The following is an 18102-nucleotide window of genomic DNA, read 5'->3' as shown; positions in this document are numbered from 1 at the left end:
TGCGAAGAAGAAGAAGAAGAAGAAAAATCCTCTGCTCATCCAAAAAAAAAAAAAAAAAAAGAAGAAGAAGAAGAAAAATCCTCTACTCATCCAAAAACAAAAAAAAAGAAGAAGAAGAAGAAGAAGAAATGCAGACTAACTAAATTACTATTAGAAAGGAAGACAGAAGAAAGAAAAAGCTACTTGAACAGAGGGGGCTACCTCTAAACAATAGATTAGATTTCAGAAAGAATTGGCCAGTCCCATGCAACCTCGATTTGCACCACTGCCTGATTTCCTAGGAAATAGAGGAAAATAAACCTCCTTATTCAAACAACTAGCCACATCAGGTATGATCTACCAAATTAATCAATATTCCCTAATATATAAAGAATGCTACCAAAGTTGGAACATGGCATCCCCACAAACCAAGGTTGATTCAAACTCTCTTGGATCTCATGCAACATCTTTTTTGACATCCTTCTCAATTATGGGAGATTCGTCTTTCAGAAGTGAAAGCTGTTCGCATTTTTGGTGGGTTAGATAATATTGGACTCTAACCTCAATGTTTCAAACTTGAGTGTTTCATCACTAGAGAAATTTTGTTGGATTCCAAAATGGTGTACCTGGTTGTACTTCTGGTTGCAATTACAAAAAGGCTCTTTGCCTCGTCAATCCTCAATTGCAGTCACTTTCAACTTTCAAGTGATTGTGATGTCTGTCCAATAACCATACTGCCATTTGCTCAGTAGCTGTCGTATGTTCGGCCAATATCTTGTTCTCTTGTGCTTGGAACCTGATATGACAATTGATTGTAAGCCCGATCACTCTAATATCAAATGTAATGTTCCTACTTATAAAGTAATAAACAATAACAAGCAAAAACTTCAAAGAAAAAATTTGAAATATTACTAGAAAGAAAATGGAAGAAGGAAATAATCAAACTAGCCACGACAAGGAGGACACCTCCAAACAAATGAATAACTCTCATGCAACCTGCTTTTTATTCAATAAACACCAAAAGTTATAAACTAAAGGAACTATTCTTACGAGTTCATTAGTAAAGAAAAACACATTTATTTACGAGGCATTGCTATGTACTCAATGGCAAGAAATTCCATATTTGGTTTGACCCAGCAATGGTATAACTGGGATCCTTCTTTTGATAATCTAAGTTGTCAATCCAGATAGCCTCATTATGGAACAGAAGCAGCCATTATATCTCCCCATAAGATGATCCTAGCCATTCAATAAGAATGGAGCACTACAAGTAATTGTCTGAATTTAATGGGCCAAAAAAGACAATTTGGATCATCTGATTCAAGAGCTTTCAAAGGAATATCACATCTACGATGGTACCAACCATACAAATGATTTTAATCACTAGAAGATGGTCCCCACACTTACAATGGGTCAATTGAGTTTGGGTTTACAAGCATCAAACACAAGTGATCCTCACGTGCCTAAGTGGCGTGCTTGTGTGAGATCCGGGCCACTCAACTTGGACCCAGTAGTGCATGTGTCCTTCCTAGCTCAGAAATCAAGCTTGCAAATTTGTTAAATGGGCAACAGATGCATGAAAAACATAATTCTTAGGGAAGGGCACATTCACCGTTGGACCTGCCTAATAATGAATGGCCAGATCTCATATATTTCTGCCACAATAGCACATGCAGAATGCTCATGTTTGGCACTTGTAGATGTTCATCTACAACTACAAGTAGCATTCATCATATTCAAAAATAGGACGCCTCACAATTCAACAACAATCTGTTTATTCGGATCACCACGGATTTAAAACTTGGACATATCTGACAACCATACTCATCTAGTCATCTTTGCTGTTGATTGCCAATGTTCTTTTTAACCATCTATTGGTAGGTTTCTAATTGAAAATTGATTATGTATGCATTTTATTTGTAAATATGCAAATATGATTATTTTAGTCTCGAGGTTTTACTGAAAAAATCTATCATTTCTCCAAATTTTCCTAATTTTTTTTTAGTTTTCGGTTATATTAATATTGTTTCCGTATTCACAGCCAGATAAACTTGTAGCAATACCAAAACTTTGAACACTGACTATATATGTTAATTAAACACATTTCTCTCATAAACAATCATATTCAATACCATTGAACAAATGGTTAATAGTTTTCAAATTTATGTCATTTTTCACGGTGGCCTATGAAATGTGCACCGGATGTGATGGATACTATAGATTAATGAATTGGATTCTCATAGTGTAAGCGCCAGAGCATTTCTCAAAAATTATATTTAGTATTGCACACCATAAATTTGAAATGCTATAATTTTTATTAATTTTTCATGGGGAATCAAAATAAATTGAATGACATATAAAAACCACTAAGTCTGATCATGGGCCCCACCTTCATATATGCATTGTACATCCTCTCTGTTTATCAGTTTTGCCCATTCATTTAAAGCATGGTAAAAAAATAATAATAATAATAATGAGATACAAATCTCAAGTGGATCACCTAGTAGCAGTTGAATTCCCACCATTAGAAATTTCTTGGGGGTTCCAAAAGTTTAGATCAAGCTGTTATATGTATTTTCCTCTCATTCATGTCAGTGACTTTCATCAACGGATTGGATGGAAAATAAACAGTGGCCCTAGGAAGTGTTTAAAGGTGGGCTTCCAATGACCACTGTTTCTTATGGTGTGGTCTACCAGAGATTTGTATCATTTTCATTTTTTAGATCATGCCCTAAAACGAGATGGCAAAACGGATGAACCGCGTGGATGCACAACACATACATTGAGGTGGGTCCACGTCAGGACCTCACGTAACTGGCTGGACCGGGGTCGAACCTAATCCGCGTTCCGTTCACGCAACCTCCTCCGAAGGGGATTCCCAGATGACCCCACCACCAATGATATCCCTGGTGGCAGGAAGGATATTCTGTGATGCATGTATAGTGAGCCAGTACCCACCTCGGTACTGCCCCTGGAAAAGGTCTGTGGGCCCTCCATAATGTTTGTATTTTATCCATTCCGTCCATCCATTTTGCAAGCTCAGATTAGAGAATGTGCCTAAGTAGATCCAAATCTCAAGTGGACCACTCTGTAGGAAACAGTGGGGATTGAAGGCCTACCATAAAAAACTTCTCTAGGGCCACAAAAGTTTTGGATCAAGCTGATATTTGTGTTTTCCCTATACCCAGGTCTAGGTGATTTATTCAACGGCTTGGATGGAAAATGAACATTATAGTAGGGCTTAGGAATTTTCAATGATGAGGGTTCGATCACCACTGTTTTCCCATGGTGTGATCCGTCTGAGATTTGGATATGCCTTGTTTTTGGGATGAGTCCATAATATGAGGGGATAAAATGGATGGACGGCGTGGATAAAAAATATATCTCATGGTGTGGCCCACGGAGTTTTTCCAGCACCGACCAGTACCGAGATATCGGCACTGGAGGGGTCACTACAGAATCCGAATCTGTATTTTATATCCATTCCGTCCATCCATTTTATCAGCTCTTTTTTAAGAAATGAGCCGAAAATTGAAGCAGATCTAAAGCTGAAGTGGAACACACCACAGGAAAAGTTTCTTGGAACCACAGTTACTGTGGTGTGGTCCACTTGAGATTTACATCTTCTTCATTTTTGGGTTCATGAATTAAAATTAGCTGGCAAAGCGGATGGGCGGGGTGGATAAACAAATACATTACGGGGCCCACAGCACCTGCCACGAGAGATATCCTGGTAGCAGGGTCCAGTTCCTCCTTCAACGGTGTGGCATGGGAGTTCTGGATGTCCTCTGCCAACGGTGTAGCCTGCGAGTTCTGAATGGCCATGATTTTCATAATTGAAGACGAGGCAGCGTAGCTGATGGACGGGATGGGTCTCATGAAAGTTGCAACCACCTGGTACCCAGAGCTAGGTAGGCTACAGGGGCTTAATTTGTAATTTGCTTGCGTATCATCTGTCACACAAACCAGAGTACCGAAACTTCTCCCCTGTATTATATAGTTCCTAGTCATTTCTCGTGAAAAAGGAGAAGAAGCAATCGAATTGCAGGAGCGGAGCAATGGGAAGAAGAGGGAGCCCATCTCCGGCATGCTGCAAGAAGTACGGACTTCCCCTTTACTGCGCTTCTTGGATTCCCGTCAATCAGATCCAGCAGCTTCTTCATCAGCAGTCAGAGAAGGGAGAAGAAAAGAAAGAAGAGGAACAGAAGGAAGAGAGCGGAAGCAATGAGCAGAAATCCTCATCATCGAAGATCCAGCACTACAATTACTACTTAGTTTTAGGAGGCGGTGGAGGCGAAGGTCGGAGCGGTCTCTCAAACGCCTTTCTCCTCACCCAATTCGATTTCTCCTCCGCTTCCCTCTCTGAAGAACCTGTAAGCTTTTCTCTATTTCTTCTCATGGTTACAATTCTCTCTCCTCCCATTGAATTTCCTACTTCTTTATATTATTGTTCTGGGTTATGTGCATTTTGTTCTCCGATCCGTGCTCGGTTTTGATTTTGTGGTCGGAGGTACTATTTTGGATTGAGCGTAGCGTGAAAATCACATGGATTTGATGATCTTTGTTATCTGGGTTCACCGTTGGCTTTGGATGGCTGTAAATTGTCCTCTCAGCATCTGTTGATGGTCAGTAATCAGACGGTTTGAGTTGTCCGATCAGTGCAGTTTTTCAGGCTGTGCTCCATCTGCAATGCGGCCCATGATTTGGAGTCGATGCCCGGATGGGTGTGAATGCATGGAACATGTATATTAGATGAATTCTAGAACCTCCGTTAGGTGCAGCTGGCTGTAAAAACAAGAGCCAAGTGCTGGACGGCCTATAGATGGGGCATGACGCATATGCTTGGAATATCACTTATGGGATAATCTTAACCGTGCCACAATAGCTATTGAATTGGGTATGCTGACTTTTTTTTTAACTGTCCATTTGATGACCACTGCTTGGAAGATTAGGATCGTTTTATTAGTGCGGTTTCAGTAGCATGATCCGTTTACCGAGGGGCTGATGATTAGCTCCAGAGAGAACATTTTTGCTTGGCTGACAACCTTATAACTTCTATCATTTTGTATTGTATAATTCGTATTACAAGCCTAATTTAGGGGGCAGAAGAGGCAACAAGGTGAGGAGGAGAAATTGTAAGATGGGAAGAAAAGGGAAGAGCGAAGAGGAGAAGGAAGGAGAACCTGATGAAATGAAATGCGGTGCAGGCCATTGGCTCAGTGTTAAGACTTGAGAGGCAAGAACTTAAGGGGGAGAAAGTGAAAAATCCAAAGAAGGGAGGAGGAAAGGGAAGATCAAGGAGAGGAGAAATAGGGAGAACGTGATGGAAGGCCATAGGCCAAGTGTTGAGAGGTAAGAAAGTAAGGGGAAGAAAGTATAAGACGGAGGGAAGGAGAAAAGGAACGGTATAGAGAAGAGAAATATGGAGAACCTGATTAGGTAAGGTCAACAAGCCACAGCCCGGTTGTTGAGAGGCAAGAAAGGGTAACACAGATGTGGAGCAAAGAGGGAAGAGCAAAGAGGAGAAATAAGGACAACTTTATGAGATTATGTGCACGCGCGCGCACACACACACACACATCTAAGCTTTAGTACAAATAAACACACACAAATGGAAAAATGTTCTTATAATGGTCAATCTTACCATAAGTTATAGTAAGATTGAGCTTTGTAGCCCCATTGTGATGTGCATGTGGTGTCTGAATTATGCATCTAGTGGCTCCTCTCCTAAACATGGGATGTCCTAAAAACCATTTGTATCCAAAACTTAGGTGGGCCACACCTTCTGGAATAATGTGAAATCATGCTTAAAACATCTAAAATACATCGTGGGATGCACTTGAGTTTTTAAATGGCTCAAAATTTGAGAGAACTTTAATGCAGGGGCATTTTCACATCGAGATCGAGTGGGGTGGCCCGTGGAATGCAGGGGCACACTCAGGGTGGGTGACCTGTGTGAGACGGTTGACTCGTGTGATGCAGAACCCATATGATATGGGGCCCATGAGAGGGGTTTGGCCGAGGACCTAACCCATAGGATGTGGGGCCTGGGCTATGAGATAAAGGGATTGATTCATCATGCTATATCAGTTCGAGCTTTTAAAGCAAGTGGTTAGTTGTCCTGCATCAAAGTGGTATTAGAGCGGGAGGTCTTGTGTTTGAGACTCCTCACCGGGTGAGGTGGGTGGCTTATGTGAGGCAGAACCCATGTGATATGGGGCACACGAGGAGGGTTCAGCCGAGGACCTAATCCATGAAATGTGGGGCCTAGGCTATGAGATAAAAGGGATTGATTCCTAGGATACAAGGGCACACACGAGGTGGGCAGCTCATGTGAGGCAGGTAGTTCGTGTGAGGTGGAACCCATATGATGTGGGGCCCATGAGAAGGGTTCAGCCGAGGATATAACCCATGGAATGTGGGGCCTAGGCTATGAGATAAAGGGATTGATTCGCCACGCTCTATTAGTTCAATCTTTTATAGCAAGTGGTTAGTTGTCCTGCATCAAACTTTACTTACACGATCCTTCTAACTAGGTGGTACTCCTGCTTTGCATCATGCTTTGGACTCCCTCTCCTGCTTCCCGGCTATTTATACTTGCTAACATTTTGAAATAGACGCTCTCCCACTCCCGCACCTAAATCTCTTGCTACTTCACCTTACGCTTCGTGCAACGATAGATGTAACCCCTCATCCGGGTGGCATGCATACGATGGATGGGTCAGATGTCTAAACCACATCTTCGTAGGTCCCACCTGCAAGAATACAATGGGCATCCCTCTATTGTTTTCTTTGGTTTGACCCTCCTAAATCATGGATCAGGTTGAAATTTGACCTATAGGCATGGTATTCCATAATGGTAACGGTAGTCGTAATGGCCACTATTGTTACCATTACGATACAGGCCATAACAGGCGTTACGGTCTTTCTTTCTTTCTTTCTTTTTCTCTCTCTTTTTTTTAATGTCCAAAAAAAAAAACCATGTATCGGCCCCATAACGGACCATTATGGGATCATTTTTTCTGTAATAGTTGTTAGGACCCCGTAACGTGTAACAGTTGCCACTGTTACCGTTATTGCACACGTTGGCTGTAGGACCAATTTAGGGTTTGGGGGGGATATTGGACACACGTCATGGTAGGGGCAAACAAAACTCAAGTCGTTTTCTTATCCACCAGATTATAGAAATTTCATGTGTTCTTGGTGAGAAATTACAGAAATTCCATCAATAGTGCAAACGTCCTTAGCAAAGAACCCATCCTTGAGAATGATCTCCTGACTTCCTGGAATGGGTCTTGCATTCTTGGTGTGTTCTTTCCAATTTAGCTTTCAAGTAATTGCATGAGAGGAAGCATGATAGGGCTTAGCTGCAGGAGTAGGGAGGATCAATTGTGAAAATTTAGAAAGTCTAAATGCCTAGGGAATCTGAGAAAGAGCACAGCCTCAAAAATACTTGAAGTAGTTGTCTTTGATCTTAAAAATCACTCTTGAGGATGTTTACTGAGTACCGAAAATATGTTAAAAATCTAAAACGTCATTATTTCTAATTTTTGGATTCATCTTGAAACAATGACATCTCAAAAGATCACTCGAAGTAGTTGTTGATCTTGAAGAAACTTCCAAAATACCACTTAAAACTGGCATGCAAATCAAAAGTTTTGTGTCTTAGAAGATTTTTTTTTTTTGTTTTTTGAAAGATGAGCAAAGCTTTATTAGGGCCGAAGCCAGAAAAGAAAGAACACAAACAAGAAGGAAAAACTATACAAACCCACCCAATTCATCCACCGTACACACAAACAATTTTTATTTTTTATAAAAACACCCAACAAGACTACTCGAAACTGGCACACTAGACACCCATTCTGAAATCCTAGCCAAACCCGTCTGACGACTCTAAGAGCTGAATTCTTTCGTCTCTAAAAGTCTGATTGTTTCTGTCGAGCCAAATCAACCATAGAAAAGCCAACAGAGCTACCCTCCATCTGTGAGTTCTCATGGATCCCTCTCCTCCCCTGTGCCAAGCTCTAAACAAGATCTCAATCAACCCTAGTAACACCTAGGAAATGTTGGCCCCTCTAAAGATGCCAGAGCAAACAACCTTTGCAAATGCACAGTGAAGGAACAAATGATCAACTGTCTCTTCCACTTCCAGGCAAAGGATACAAACATTGGGCAGCACCATGTTCCACTTGCAGAGGTTGTCGACAGTCAGAATCTTATTCTTTCCTGCCAACCAGGCGAAAGCCACCACTTTTGAAAGATGCAAGACATTTTTTGTCAATATATTTTTATTTTACATTAAAGGAAAGGTTTTTAATTTTTATTTTTATCTTTATCATGACACCCATACCGCGGTCCTTAAAACTCTTGGTTCCAAAGGTCCATTACTTAGTTTATGTTCACTTGTACAATGTACATGCATGGTGTGCCAGTGCCACCCTGATGAACAACTAGGATCTTCTACAGTGTGCCATTGTGGAGCATGTGCCCTGCTTGAGTTGCTTTCGGAAGGCTTTGAGCAGTGTTTGCAGCTGTACAATAGTCTGTCTACTTTGATTGCTTGTCCTCATTACGAATGGCTATCTTCATTTGCATTGAGTGTATGTTTATCTTTTTCAGGTGAATAAGCTTGGAACTGGTGGTGATTTACCTTATAGGATGGCTGTGCACCCAGGAGGAGAAGGCCTTATATGTTCCTTCCCCAAAAGTTGCAGGTTATTTGTTTCTTTACTTTGATACGAGGAAATCTATTTAGGAAAATAATTTACCAGTTGGACATACATGATGGACTTGGGTCTACTCAACAGTTTGGCACCATTTGTGTTGATATTTAATCAAGCAAAAAAAGGAATATGGATTCTTTTTTCAAAACCCAAAAATTGGGGTTGGGGCTTGGGTGCCTTTTCTGACATTTATACCAAAGGCGTGGTTTGGTTGCCAGATAAAAAACTTTTGAACTTTTACATAGATATTCCTCCTTTTTTTAAAAAAAAAAATTGGTACTGCTTTTCAAGTTCTACTTTGCCTCTTGCCAAAATAGTACTTCAATTCGAGTAGGCATAGGCAGATTTTTCTTTTATCTTGTCATTTGTACTAACATAAAACTTAGGCATGAAAATATACCTGCATGTTCTTACCTTGTGATTGATGTGGTGCTGAAGGGGGGAAACAGTAGCCTTCTTCATTCACCTTCCATTTTCCGTGTTGCCTCTAGCACCAACCATATTAACTATCCTTGCTGACCACAATCAGTCACTATATCCAAAAGCCACCTTAATCTTTTTTAGAACATGCATACTCTCAATCAGTTATATAGCACATATGCATAGATGTATGCTCTATTCCTTGCTAAATGTGCACGTATGAGGTGGGACCTGATATTACCATTCTCCAATTCATCATCTTGCTATTTTTTATACTTAAAGCCTTGCACTTCAAACTAGGGTCTAAAGCTGTATTTCACTTTAAGAAACTCCGAATGGAGGATGTTTCATATGTCATGACAATTTTTTCATTCATTTACTATGGATTTAAAAATCTCCCTTTTTCAAAATTCCATTTGAGCAACTTTGCAGTTCTATTTTATTTTATTTTCTTTCTATCTTTCTTTCTTTCTTTCTTCTTCTTCTTCTTCTTCTTTTTTAAACTTCCATGTGAATTTTTCTGCACATCTGACCTTTTGGAGTATTGCAGTGTCAGGAACTTTTTGCCGGTTGCAACTAGTCACTTGTGTTTTGCGTTTGAGCAACAATGAGTGTGCCAGTTGCACCTATTTTGTCGTCTTTCTTTCTTCTTTTTTTACTAATGTTGGTTTTGGTCAATGCGGGAGCGCTACTGCATATGTTTCCCTAAATTGATTATTTCTGTGGAAGGGGTATCATGGCTATGCAGTGGGACATGCCTTAAAGTGAAAGAAGAGTTTTGAGTTTCACCTTCAAACTCTGTTTTACATATCTATACTTTCTGATTTCATCAACTAAAGAAGTCAGCATCCAGATTACTATTTTGTTTGTATCATTTTTTAAAGAAGATATTTGAATTTCAATTCTGAACTTTATGCATTTATAGTTTCACACTTGTTATTTTATGAGCATGTTTTAAAAAATAAAAGGCCATTTTCATGAAAATCTTACAAGATCGAATTGTAGCATCTTGATCCTAATAGTAAGAAACCCCTCAAAGAAAAAGTACAGGCACAATATGAACACTTTTTTCAGTTCCAACATGTGGGGCTCATGGTTAAATGATCTCTTCTTATGTTGCAATTGTGTATAGATGGTTTGAATGGGATATCCCAGAGAGCAAGGAAGTCCAAAAGATGGCTCTAAAATCTTCTGGGAAAGTGCTGACAGAATTGGAAGATGTCGGGCTGCAATTAGCATTGACGTTTAATGCTGAGGGTTCTATACTAGCTTCTGGTGGTGAGGTAGATAACCGTTTGCTAATTTTCTTTTCTCATCTCATTTCCTCGTTTAGTTGGTAATGTTTATTCATTCATTTAATTTGGTTTGTGCCTATTCTTCAATGAAGACATGGTGATGGTAGTGTCAAACTAAGGGAAAAGCTCACAAAAAGTGAAAAGGAAAGACAACTCAAAATATTCTTTCTTTCTCCCCTCTTTTGCTTGATTATGTTGATTTATTTATTTTGGTTTTCCATATTCATTAATAAAGATGTGGTATCATCAAATTAAGGAAAATATCGTGAAATGTTAAAGGAAAGACAATGTTTAAGAAACTCAGTTTTGAGTAGGTTAGGCCAACAGACTTTTTTTTTTTCCTTGCCAAAGAATGGTCCGATACACCATTGAAAACATGTCAAGAACAATAATAAAGGATAGATTCGTGTGTTTCTCAAAATATCCTTTTCTTTTTCTAATACTTTTCTGAAATTTTTTGGCAAAAAAAAGGTGCTGATACAGCCCTTATTGTATTGGTTTTAGGCCAGGCTGACAAGCCCCCCCAAAACAGACTTTCAGAACTTTTCCCCCTGTATATATTGCCAAGGGAGCTCCAACCTCCCTAAAATATATGCTATTTTACTGAGTGAAATTCACAATTTATATAGTTAATATGCACAATTCTAATTGTTATATTATCATTATTAACATGACTATTAAATGAGGTACTGTCTATTTTGATTTCTCAATTATGTTCAAATCTTGTGCTTTGATCTAGCGAAACATGAGTTTCTAGCCTCCTTCTACGCTTGAAAGGAAGAAAATACAGGAAAAGCTAAAAAGTGGGAAAAGGTGAATTTTTTTTTTTTAAATGGACTCTTATAGGCGTATAGGCTGCATTGGTCGTTGTGGCTACCGATTTTTTAGGGGACCCCCATTTCACCCCTATATCTTATTGGGGTAAGCTTATATGGATTCAACACTGCCATATCAGTTGATGTGAAACTGATTTTCTGACCCCACTCAGCAGGCTATGCATTTACCGTCGCCCAACATTCCATAACTCAAATTGGAGACCCCACATGAAGTTTCAACCATATAACCACACTTCCATCAAACCCAAAGAAGTTGTTTGTTAGGCCACTTTTCCCATCTTCGGATAGCCGAAACAGGCCCTATGTAATCCTCCCAACCTTGATTTTATATGACCCTATTTTTGTCTGAATCATGGCTTTTGTGGATTCAGGGGGCATTCTAGTCATTTGGACCATTGAGCATCAGTTCTTTATACTTTTACTCAACTTCTGGGGTGGCTCTTTTCTAGCATTTATGGACATTTATGTATATTTCTACTACTTTCAAGTGCATCTAGATTGTCCCACCATATGAAGAATACAATGTACACTACTGTAAAAACAAGGGATTCATGTCAGTTTGAAATCAAATGAAGGCATCACAATTCTTCTTTTTCTCTTAAAAGGTTGTAAATGGAATTGGTGAAAGTTTCTACAAAAGGCAGGTAAATATCATGAGACGATTGCAATAGAAGAATAGATGGATGGTAGTGCTTGCTGAAGACTTGAATAACACCTTTTTGTTGCCTACTGATCTACGTTCAAATATGATAGTGCAAGATGAATTGACCGTCAGTCCCGAGTTTCACTGAGTCTATCTTTGGATGCATGAACTGCAAACATTCTGTTTAACCAAGAGGAAATGACAAAATTTATAGATGCTTCCTCTATCTTAATGAGCAGATATCCCTCGGACTGCAATTATGTCTCTTTCAAGTTTCAAGTCCAGCTAGGAAGTAACAGAATTTCAATTTGGAGAAAAGAGCTTTCAATATGAATGTCATGGAAAGAAATACAATTTGGTCAAACTAATAATTGCTATTCAAAATGATGAGGCATTGCTCCCTAATAGTTGTAGAATTTTTAAATTTGAATACCACAAAATTGTTACTTGAGGGGAGGGGATTGTTTTGCTAAAATGTTTACAAACCCATCTTATGGTTTAAAATCTCCATATCAGAAATTGTATTGGATGGGTATTGAAATCATTTGTATTAGGACGTCCTGGAGTAGTTTTTTACTGATTTAGTTCAGCAATGGCAAAATATACAAAAACTTTAATATATACCATTAGTTTTTAGACAGCCATGTATCAGAATTTTGAACCATGTATGGCTCGCTCATCGCATGCTTTATCTGAGTCCCTTTCAACTGTTGGGTTTTTCATGACCTGTTATTGTTGGCAAAGGAATCTGACTCCTTACCAAGCCGTTCTTTTGAATGCAAGATCAATTCTTTGGCCAGTTTACTTTTATGTCCAATCTCACATTTAAGCATGTAGCAAGCTGGTTGTGTGCATGTGTATGCAAAATCATCATGGCATTAGTTTTAGTCTGAATGCATGGATTAAGTTGAATGTAATCAATCTTCAAGGTGGTATGTAACACTTCAGCTTTGTTGAATGTAGGATGGCCATTTAAGAGTTTTCAAGTGGCCTAGTATGGAAGTCCTTCTTGATCAGCCAGATGCCCATGCCTCTGTGAAAGATTTGGATTTCAGGTACATGGAAAATGTTTGTATATGTCTGGACTCTGTACTATAGTTAAATAGCATAGTAGTTAGCATTTACAAACCATGTCAGTTTGCTTGAGAGTGCTAGAAACCCAAGTTTTTTTATATTTTTTTTTTTAATTCAGATCCCTTTGTTCTGATTTTATTTGTTATTTTGAATATCTTGATTGTTTACCAGACTTCTCAGACTTTCTCATGCAGTTCTGATGGAAAATTTCTAGCATCCATGGGAAGTAGTGGTCCTTGTCGGGTTTGGGACCTAACCTCATTGATGGTTGTAGCCAATTTACCAAGAGAAAATGTGAGCAGCTTGTTTTACTTTTTTTTTTTCTCTTTTGATTGGCAATCTAGGCTTAAACCCGTTACCTCTGTTGAAACACACCCTGTCTACCATTGAGCTGCGGGCTCGAGCCCATTTTACTGATTCCTTGAGTACATTTTTGGAATTCCTTTTTTTTCTTTTATCTGTGAATCTAATCTGGATATGTCTTTCAAATTCAGGGTGAGGTTTTCGGGTTCTGCCGCTTTTCTCGTAGTAGTGATGATAATCAAACCCTATATGTGACTGCAATGCAAGGTGAAATTCCTGATTCGAATAACAGGTTCTCCTTGATTGCTATTGTTTCATATGTTGCTGATTTTGAAGCTGTTTCACAGGCCAGCATGGGAGCATTGTCTCTTGGAACACCATATCATGGGAGAGAATTGGATCAAAGAAAATAGCCCGTGACCCTATTTCTGCCTTCAATGTTTCAGCTGATGGAGAATTCCTTGCAGTGTAAATCTTCAATTAATGCTTCTTATAGAAGAAGAATTTTGATTCCATTTTATAGCTTTGCTGCATTAATCTGGAAGTTTTCCTTCGCAACATAGCACTAACACATAACCTCCTGACACTAACTCATAACCAGTACATGAGACCCCAAATGGATCAACCTCATAACAGTAACACAATCTGGGACATAGCAAATGGTCTTGTCCTGTTGGTTGCACAGTGCCACAGTCTTTGGTTTGATCGATGCCAAATTCGCTTGATCAATCCATGAGTCTCTTCCAGCAGTATTTTAAAACCAGGCCAAACATCGAACGAGTAAAGCTGTCGATGCAGCGCTAACAGGTTCAACTGCTAGTAAAACCTATCTCGACCGTGACATCATAATTTAGTGTAGATTGTTTATAGAACAGACCTTTCTATGTCTTATTGCTTTTCTAACACCTAAGATATCTGTTTTTCCAAAAGGATAAAAAAGCTATGTTCCCTTGTTGTAGCCCTGGTGTATCATGGTAATATGGTATGCTACCCTCTTTGAATCATACATCTTACAGAAGTAAACTGATGTTCTTAGTAGAACATAGTAGAAGTATAAGCAAAATCTTCTCTATAACCCGTCAGAAACAGCTGTGAGTTGATTTTTTTTTTTTTTTCCCCTTCCCATCTGGTACATTCCTGCATTTCAATCTAGGCTTTAGTCCAATGCGAGGGTAGTTCATAAATGTGAAATAGTACATCCTTGTGCTTCCCAAGTACAAAACTGAAGGGCACTAGTATCATAATTGATCTGTAGGCTAAGGACCTTTTTGGATGAATTCCAAAATGAGAATGCAGATTGAGGCCCCAAACCTGCCACATTTCATGGGATGGGGCATTTGTGTTCTATCCAGCAAATGCAATTGGCGGGGTGTGCTAAACACTCCTGTCCCCAAAGCCACCCAAAAAATGGGGGTGCAATGGCAATGGGTCTGGCCCGTTATCCTACCATTATCACTCAAGATGGTGATGCATGTGTCCGCTGACATTTCTTATCCTTGCAGACAGCACCTAATGTATAACTCATGTAAACTTTAATTTTCATGCAATGTGCATAATACGGTATGCATGTGAACTCTTATCTACATTTCCTTTCGGGTTTTCATTCCAATAAATTTTGGTCCTCACTTCTGTTTCACAAATTATCTCAACTGTTTTAACCTTTGTGATTAATATGCAGTGGGACAATTGAAGGAGACATTGTAATAAGAAACTCCAGTATGCAAGTCCACACAACTGTTAAAAAAGCACACCTTGGACTTGTTACAGCATTAGTTTTCTCCCATGATTCCAGGTTCCCATCTCACCCTTGTGTTTGTCATATTAAATGTTTCATGAACTTGACAGGCAATGATCTACGGCCATGGTTCAAATTATTGGTTGAATGTGACATGGGCCTGCCGAGACATTTGAATTAATCAGATCGATAGAACACTTCTTTCAGTTTTTCTTATTTCTTGATCCAATAAGATCAAGAAATAGTAAAAAGAAAAAAAAATGCAAAGAACTGTTGTGAATGATTTTAAATATTTTTGGGATAGACGTTAAAATTATGAAAAAGGTTTGTTAGTGAGGCTACACCTTAAGCGAGCATTTTATTCTCCATCGTTTCCATCTCTACCTTACGGGTGGAATGTGTTTAATGAGATTGAGATTGTTCATTTAGTCGGCCATCACTGAGATAAGCTATCATGATTTTTTTATTTTATTTTTTTTAAGTGGGTCCATCCACTTGGTGAATCGACTCTGGTTGATGGAACGACATACAGGCAAGGGAAGTTGGCAAAATAGATGTTTGGAAAAGGACTGGCTCCAATGGCTGAGACGGGAGATCCAGTCCCTAACCAGTGGGTTCCCTACCACGTTAGTGGTGTGGTCAAGTACTCAATATCATATGCAGACTATACACCATGGGACCTCTTCCTGTAATTTACTGGGATAAATGCTACAATAATGATGGCGGTGGTCCATCCACATGCTGGCCCACTAGGTTAACTTCACCTGAGAGGTGGGGCCCATTATTGGTGGAGATGGTATTAATGGAAAGCAAACTGCTTGCTTAAGGTGACAGTCATGCCAACAATTCTATTAGGTAATGCTTGGAATGGTAATTCATTAATGAGAAATCTAATCCTAACGGTGACAAGATATTCTGTTGTCATATTTTTAACAACGCGGTCTACTCTTTCTAGCAAAAAAATTGTTCCTTGTTTGAATGCAGGGCTGTGGTTTCTGCATCCTTTGACTCAAGTGCAAGGGTGACCATCATTGAAGACAAGAAAAGGAATGGTCTGTATTTATTGTGAATTTTGGCTATTTATAGATTTGGATCTTAACGTTTTAGCGAGTGTCTGCTGCATTCTTCTTATCATCTGCTTATGCTTTTGTAGGGTTGACAATATGGGCCATCATCATGATTATTTTACTTGCGATTGTCGCGTGCTTCGTGAAGCAAAAAGGAGTCCTTCAGTGATCTTTCCCTGATGCTTGCCATGGCCTCAATGAGCAGTACTTTGTACAGAGTATTGTTGCGTACTTTGTAAAATGACTTGAAATATCCCGGGATATAGGCACATGAAAAGGCTGAAGATGGGCAGTTCCAAGATCTCACCATTGGGAGATGTGCCTCGAAAGACAAGTAATCCCATGTCCTGGCCTCCACAAAATGGATATGGTAACATTGTTTTTGGTGTATTAATGGTTTTTTTGATTGTGATGCTTTGGGAACATATTCAATTTTGTTATTGCACCTCCTTTTTTTTTCCTTCAAAATACTTTTATGATGAATCCGTCAAAGTAGTCTTGATTTTCTGGGAGTGCCAAACCTCATGCATCCCAGAGTAGCACCATTGCCACCTAGTATAGCACTTCTATTGAAAGGCATGTGGCATGTCTCACAGACCTCATATGTTTTTTTGTTTTTTTTTTTTGATTAGCTTGTTAGTACACCCCACTGTCAGTTCACACTTCACTGTTAGCCACCCCCACAAGGGATCAATACCAAGACCTCAGTGTTGAAACGAGGTATCTTTCACTCAGTCTACCACTTGAGTTATGGATCAGGGTGTTCATGCTGTACTTAACGACCTCAAAAGCTGTGCACCTTCTTGTGTTGCTGGACTGAGTTACACGGCAAGGGCAATACATCATTGCCAAATGAGCCTTCTATCATGCAGTTGCTTACCACGGCTCCTAGAGTTCAACCTTAGAAGTGTGAAAAGGTCCAGTCATGTATATTAATCTTTGCAGTGGCCATTGTCGCTTGCATCGCCAGTGGTACTTGCCATTGTGAATGTTTACCTAGATGTGTGGCTATTGATGGAAATGGAAGATCTATCTTACTGTTTACCATGCTATGTTTGGACGGTTAGCACAATTTGGGTGGCCCTAGAAGTCACATTAAAGATAAAAAGAATCGAAGAAAGAAGAAATGAAAACCCTATGCAAGATTTGGCTCTAACGCCAATGTTATTTTATGAAGATTCACAGAAGTGAAGGGTGGCACTGAGCTCTGTCAGGAGGCTACCCATGAGCCCAATCCAGATTTGGGCCTTGCATGCATGGCCTGATCAATTTTGGTTGGACTTGGGTAGAAGTCATGTTGGCCCGTTCTGGCCCGACATGACCTGACTTTACATTTGCATGCTTATTTCCTACCAATATGAAATATACCAGCCCACTCTTCAGCCAAGCAGAATGCTGACAGTTTCATTCCTTTAAAATGTCTATTTCTCTGACCATGTGTCCCACTTGATCACCAAGTAAATTGGAAAAATTGAAGGGGGATATGGGGATTTTATCAATTTTCAGGCTGGGCCCAACCAAAATTTTAAGATTGGGCTTCAGCCGTTGTCCTAGCCTTCTTGGCTTGGGCCTGGGCTTTAAGTACGGGCAGGACTGGATCTATCTGGCCCATTCCACCCCTGGGAGAAATAGAGAAAGGAGAGCTTAAGCAATCCCTCCATATGAGAGGGTCAAGAGAGGAGACGAAGATGCAACATTTGGATGAAGATGAGAGGATGGTCTTCACCATTTGGGTTGAAGATGGGAGCGGTGCTCTGCAGGAGCATGGATTCACATCCAACACTTTCAACAGTCAGTGAAATTCCTTTCGAGTCCAATTTGAAAGTAATGTGATTGCAGAATGGAGCATCGTCCTTCAATATAAATTACAGAGGTAAATCCAAACTAGCCATCTCTCCTTTTCTTTTTACTTTTACTTTTTTTCCTTTTTTTCTTTTTTTTTTTTTTCTGAACAGCACCATTTCCACTTTGTTAAACTACGAATTTGCAATTTGATTAGCCAGTTCATCCAAACCCGGCCTAAAACA

General features: G+C 39.5%; 1 protein-coding gene across 2 annotated transcripts; it reads left to right on the top strand.

Annotated features, from left to right (window-relative positions):
• Positions 1 to 3671: 3671 nt before the first annotated feature.
• LOC131218509 (SEC12-like protein 2) lies at positions 3672 to 16524 on the top strand. Of its 2 annotated transcripts, XM_058213075.1 has the most exons (10): positions 3682 to 4352; positions 8599 to 8693; positions 10255 to 10405; positions 12860 to 12951; positions 13165 to 13264; positions 13465 to 13540; positions 13621 to 13741; positions 14952 to 15065; positions 15993 to 16060; positions 16162 to 16524. In XM_058213075.1, exons 1-10 carry the CDS (start codon positions 4038 to 4040, stop codon positions 16242 to 16244), a joined length of 1215 nt encoding a protein of 404 aa, XP_058069058.1. In that variant the 5' UTR covers positions 3682 to 4037; the 3' UTR covers positions 16245 to 16524. The 2 variants fall into 2 exon arrangements, with proteins under 2 accessions (XP_058069059.1, XP_058069058.1); XM_058213076.1 differs by lacking the exon at positions 14952 to 15065 and having other exon boundaries at positions 3672 to 4352.
• Positions 16525 to 18102: the final 1578 nt, after the last annotated feature.

This window comes from Magnolia sinica, chromosome 11 (genome assembly GCF_029962835.1).
Source record: "Magnolia sinica isolate HGM2019 chromosome 11, MsV1, whole genome shotgun sequence".
NCBI lineage: Eukaryota > Viridiplantae > Streptophyta > Magnoliopsida > Magnoliales > Magnoliaceae > Magnolia > Magnolia sinica.
This window is presented reverse-complemented; position numbering and strand designations above follow the sequence as displayed.

What these genes read in the sequence shown, in the direction of transcription:
- LOC131218509 (XM_058213075.1), top strand. Translation starts at nt 4,038, where the DNA reads ATGGGAAGAAGAGGGAGCCCATCTCCGGCATGCTGCAAGAAGTACGGA. An exon ending in CCAATTTACCAAGAGAAAAT is followed by an intron (nt 13,265 to 13,464) that starts GTGAGCAGCTTG and finishes TTTCAAATTCAG; the next exon opens with GGTGAGGTTTTCGGGTTCTG. An exon ending in TGAAGACAAGAAAAGGAATG is followed by an intron (nt 16,061 to 16,161) that starts GTCTGTATTTAT and finishes ATGCTTTTGTAG; the next exon opens with GGTTGACAATATGGGCCATC.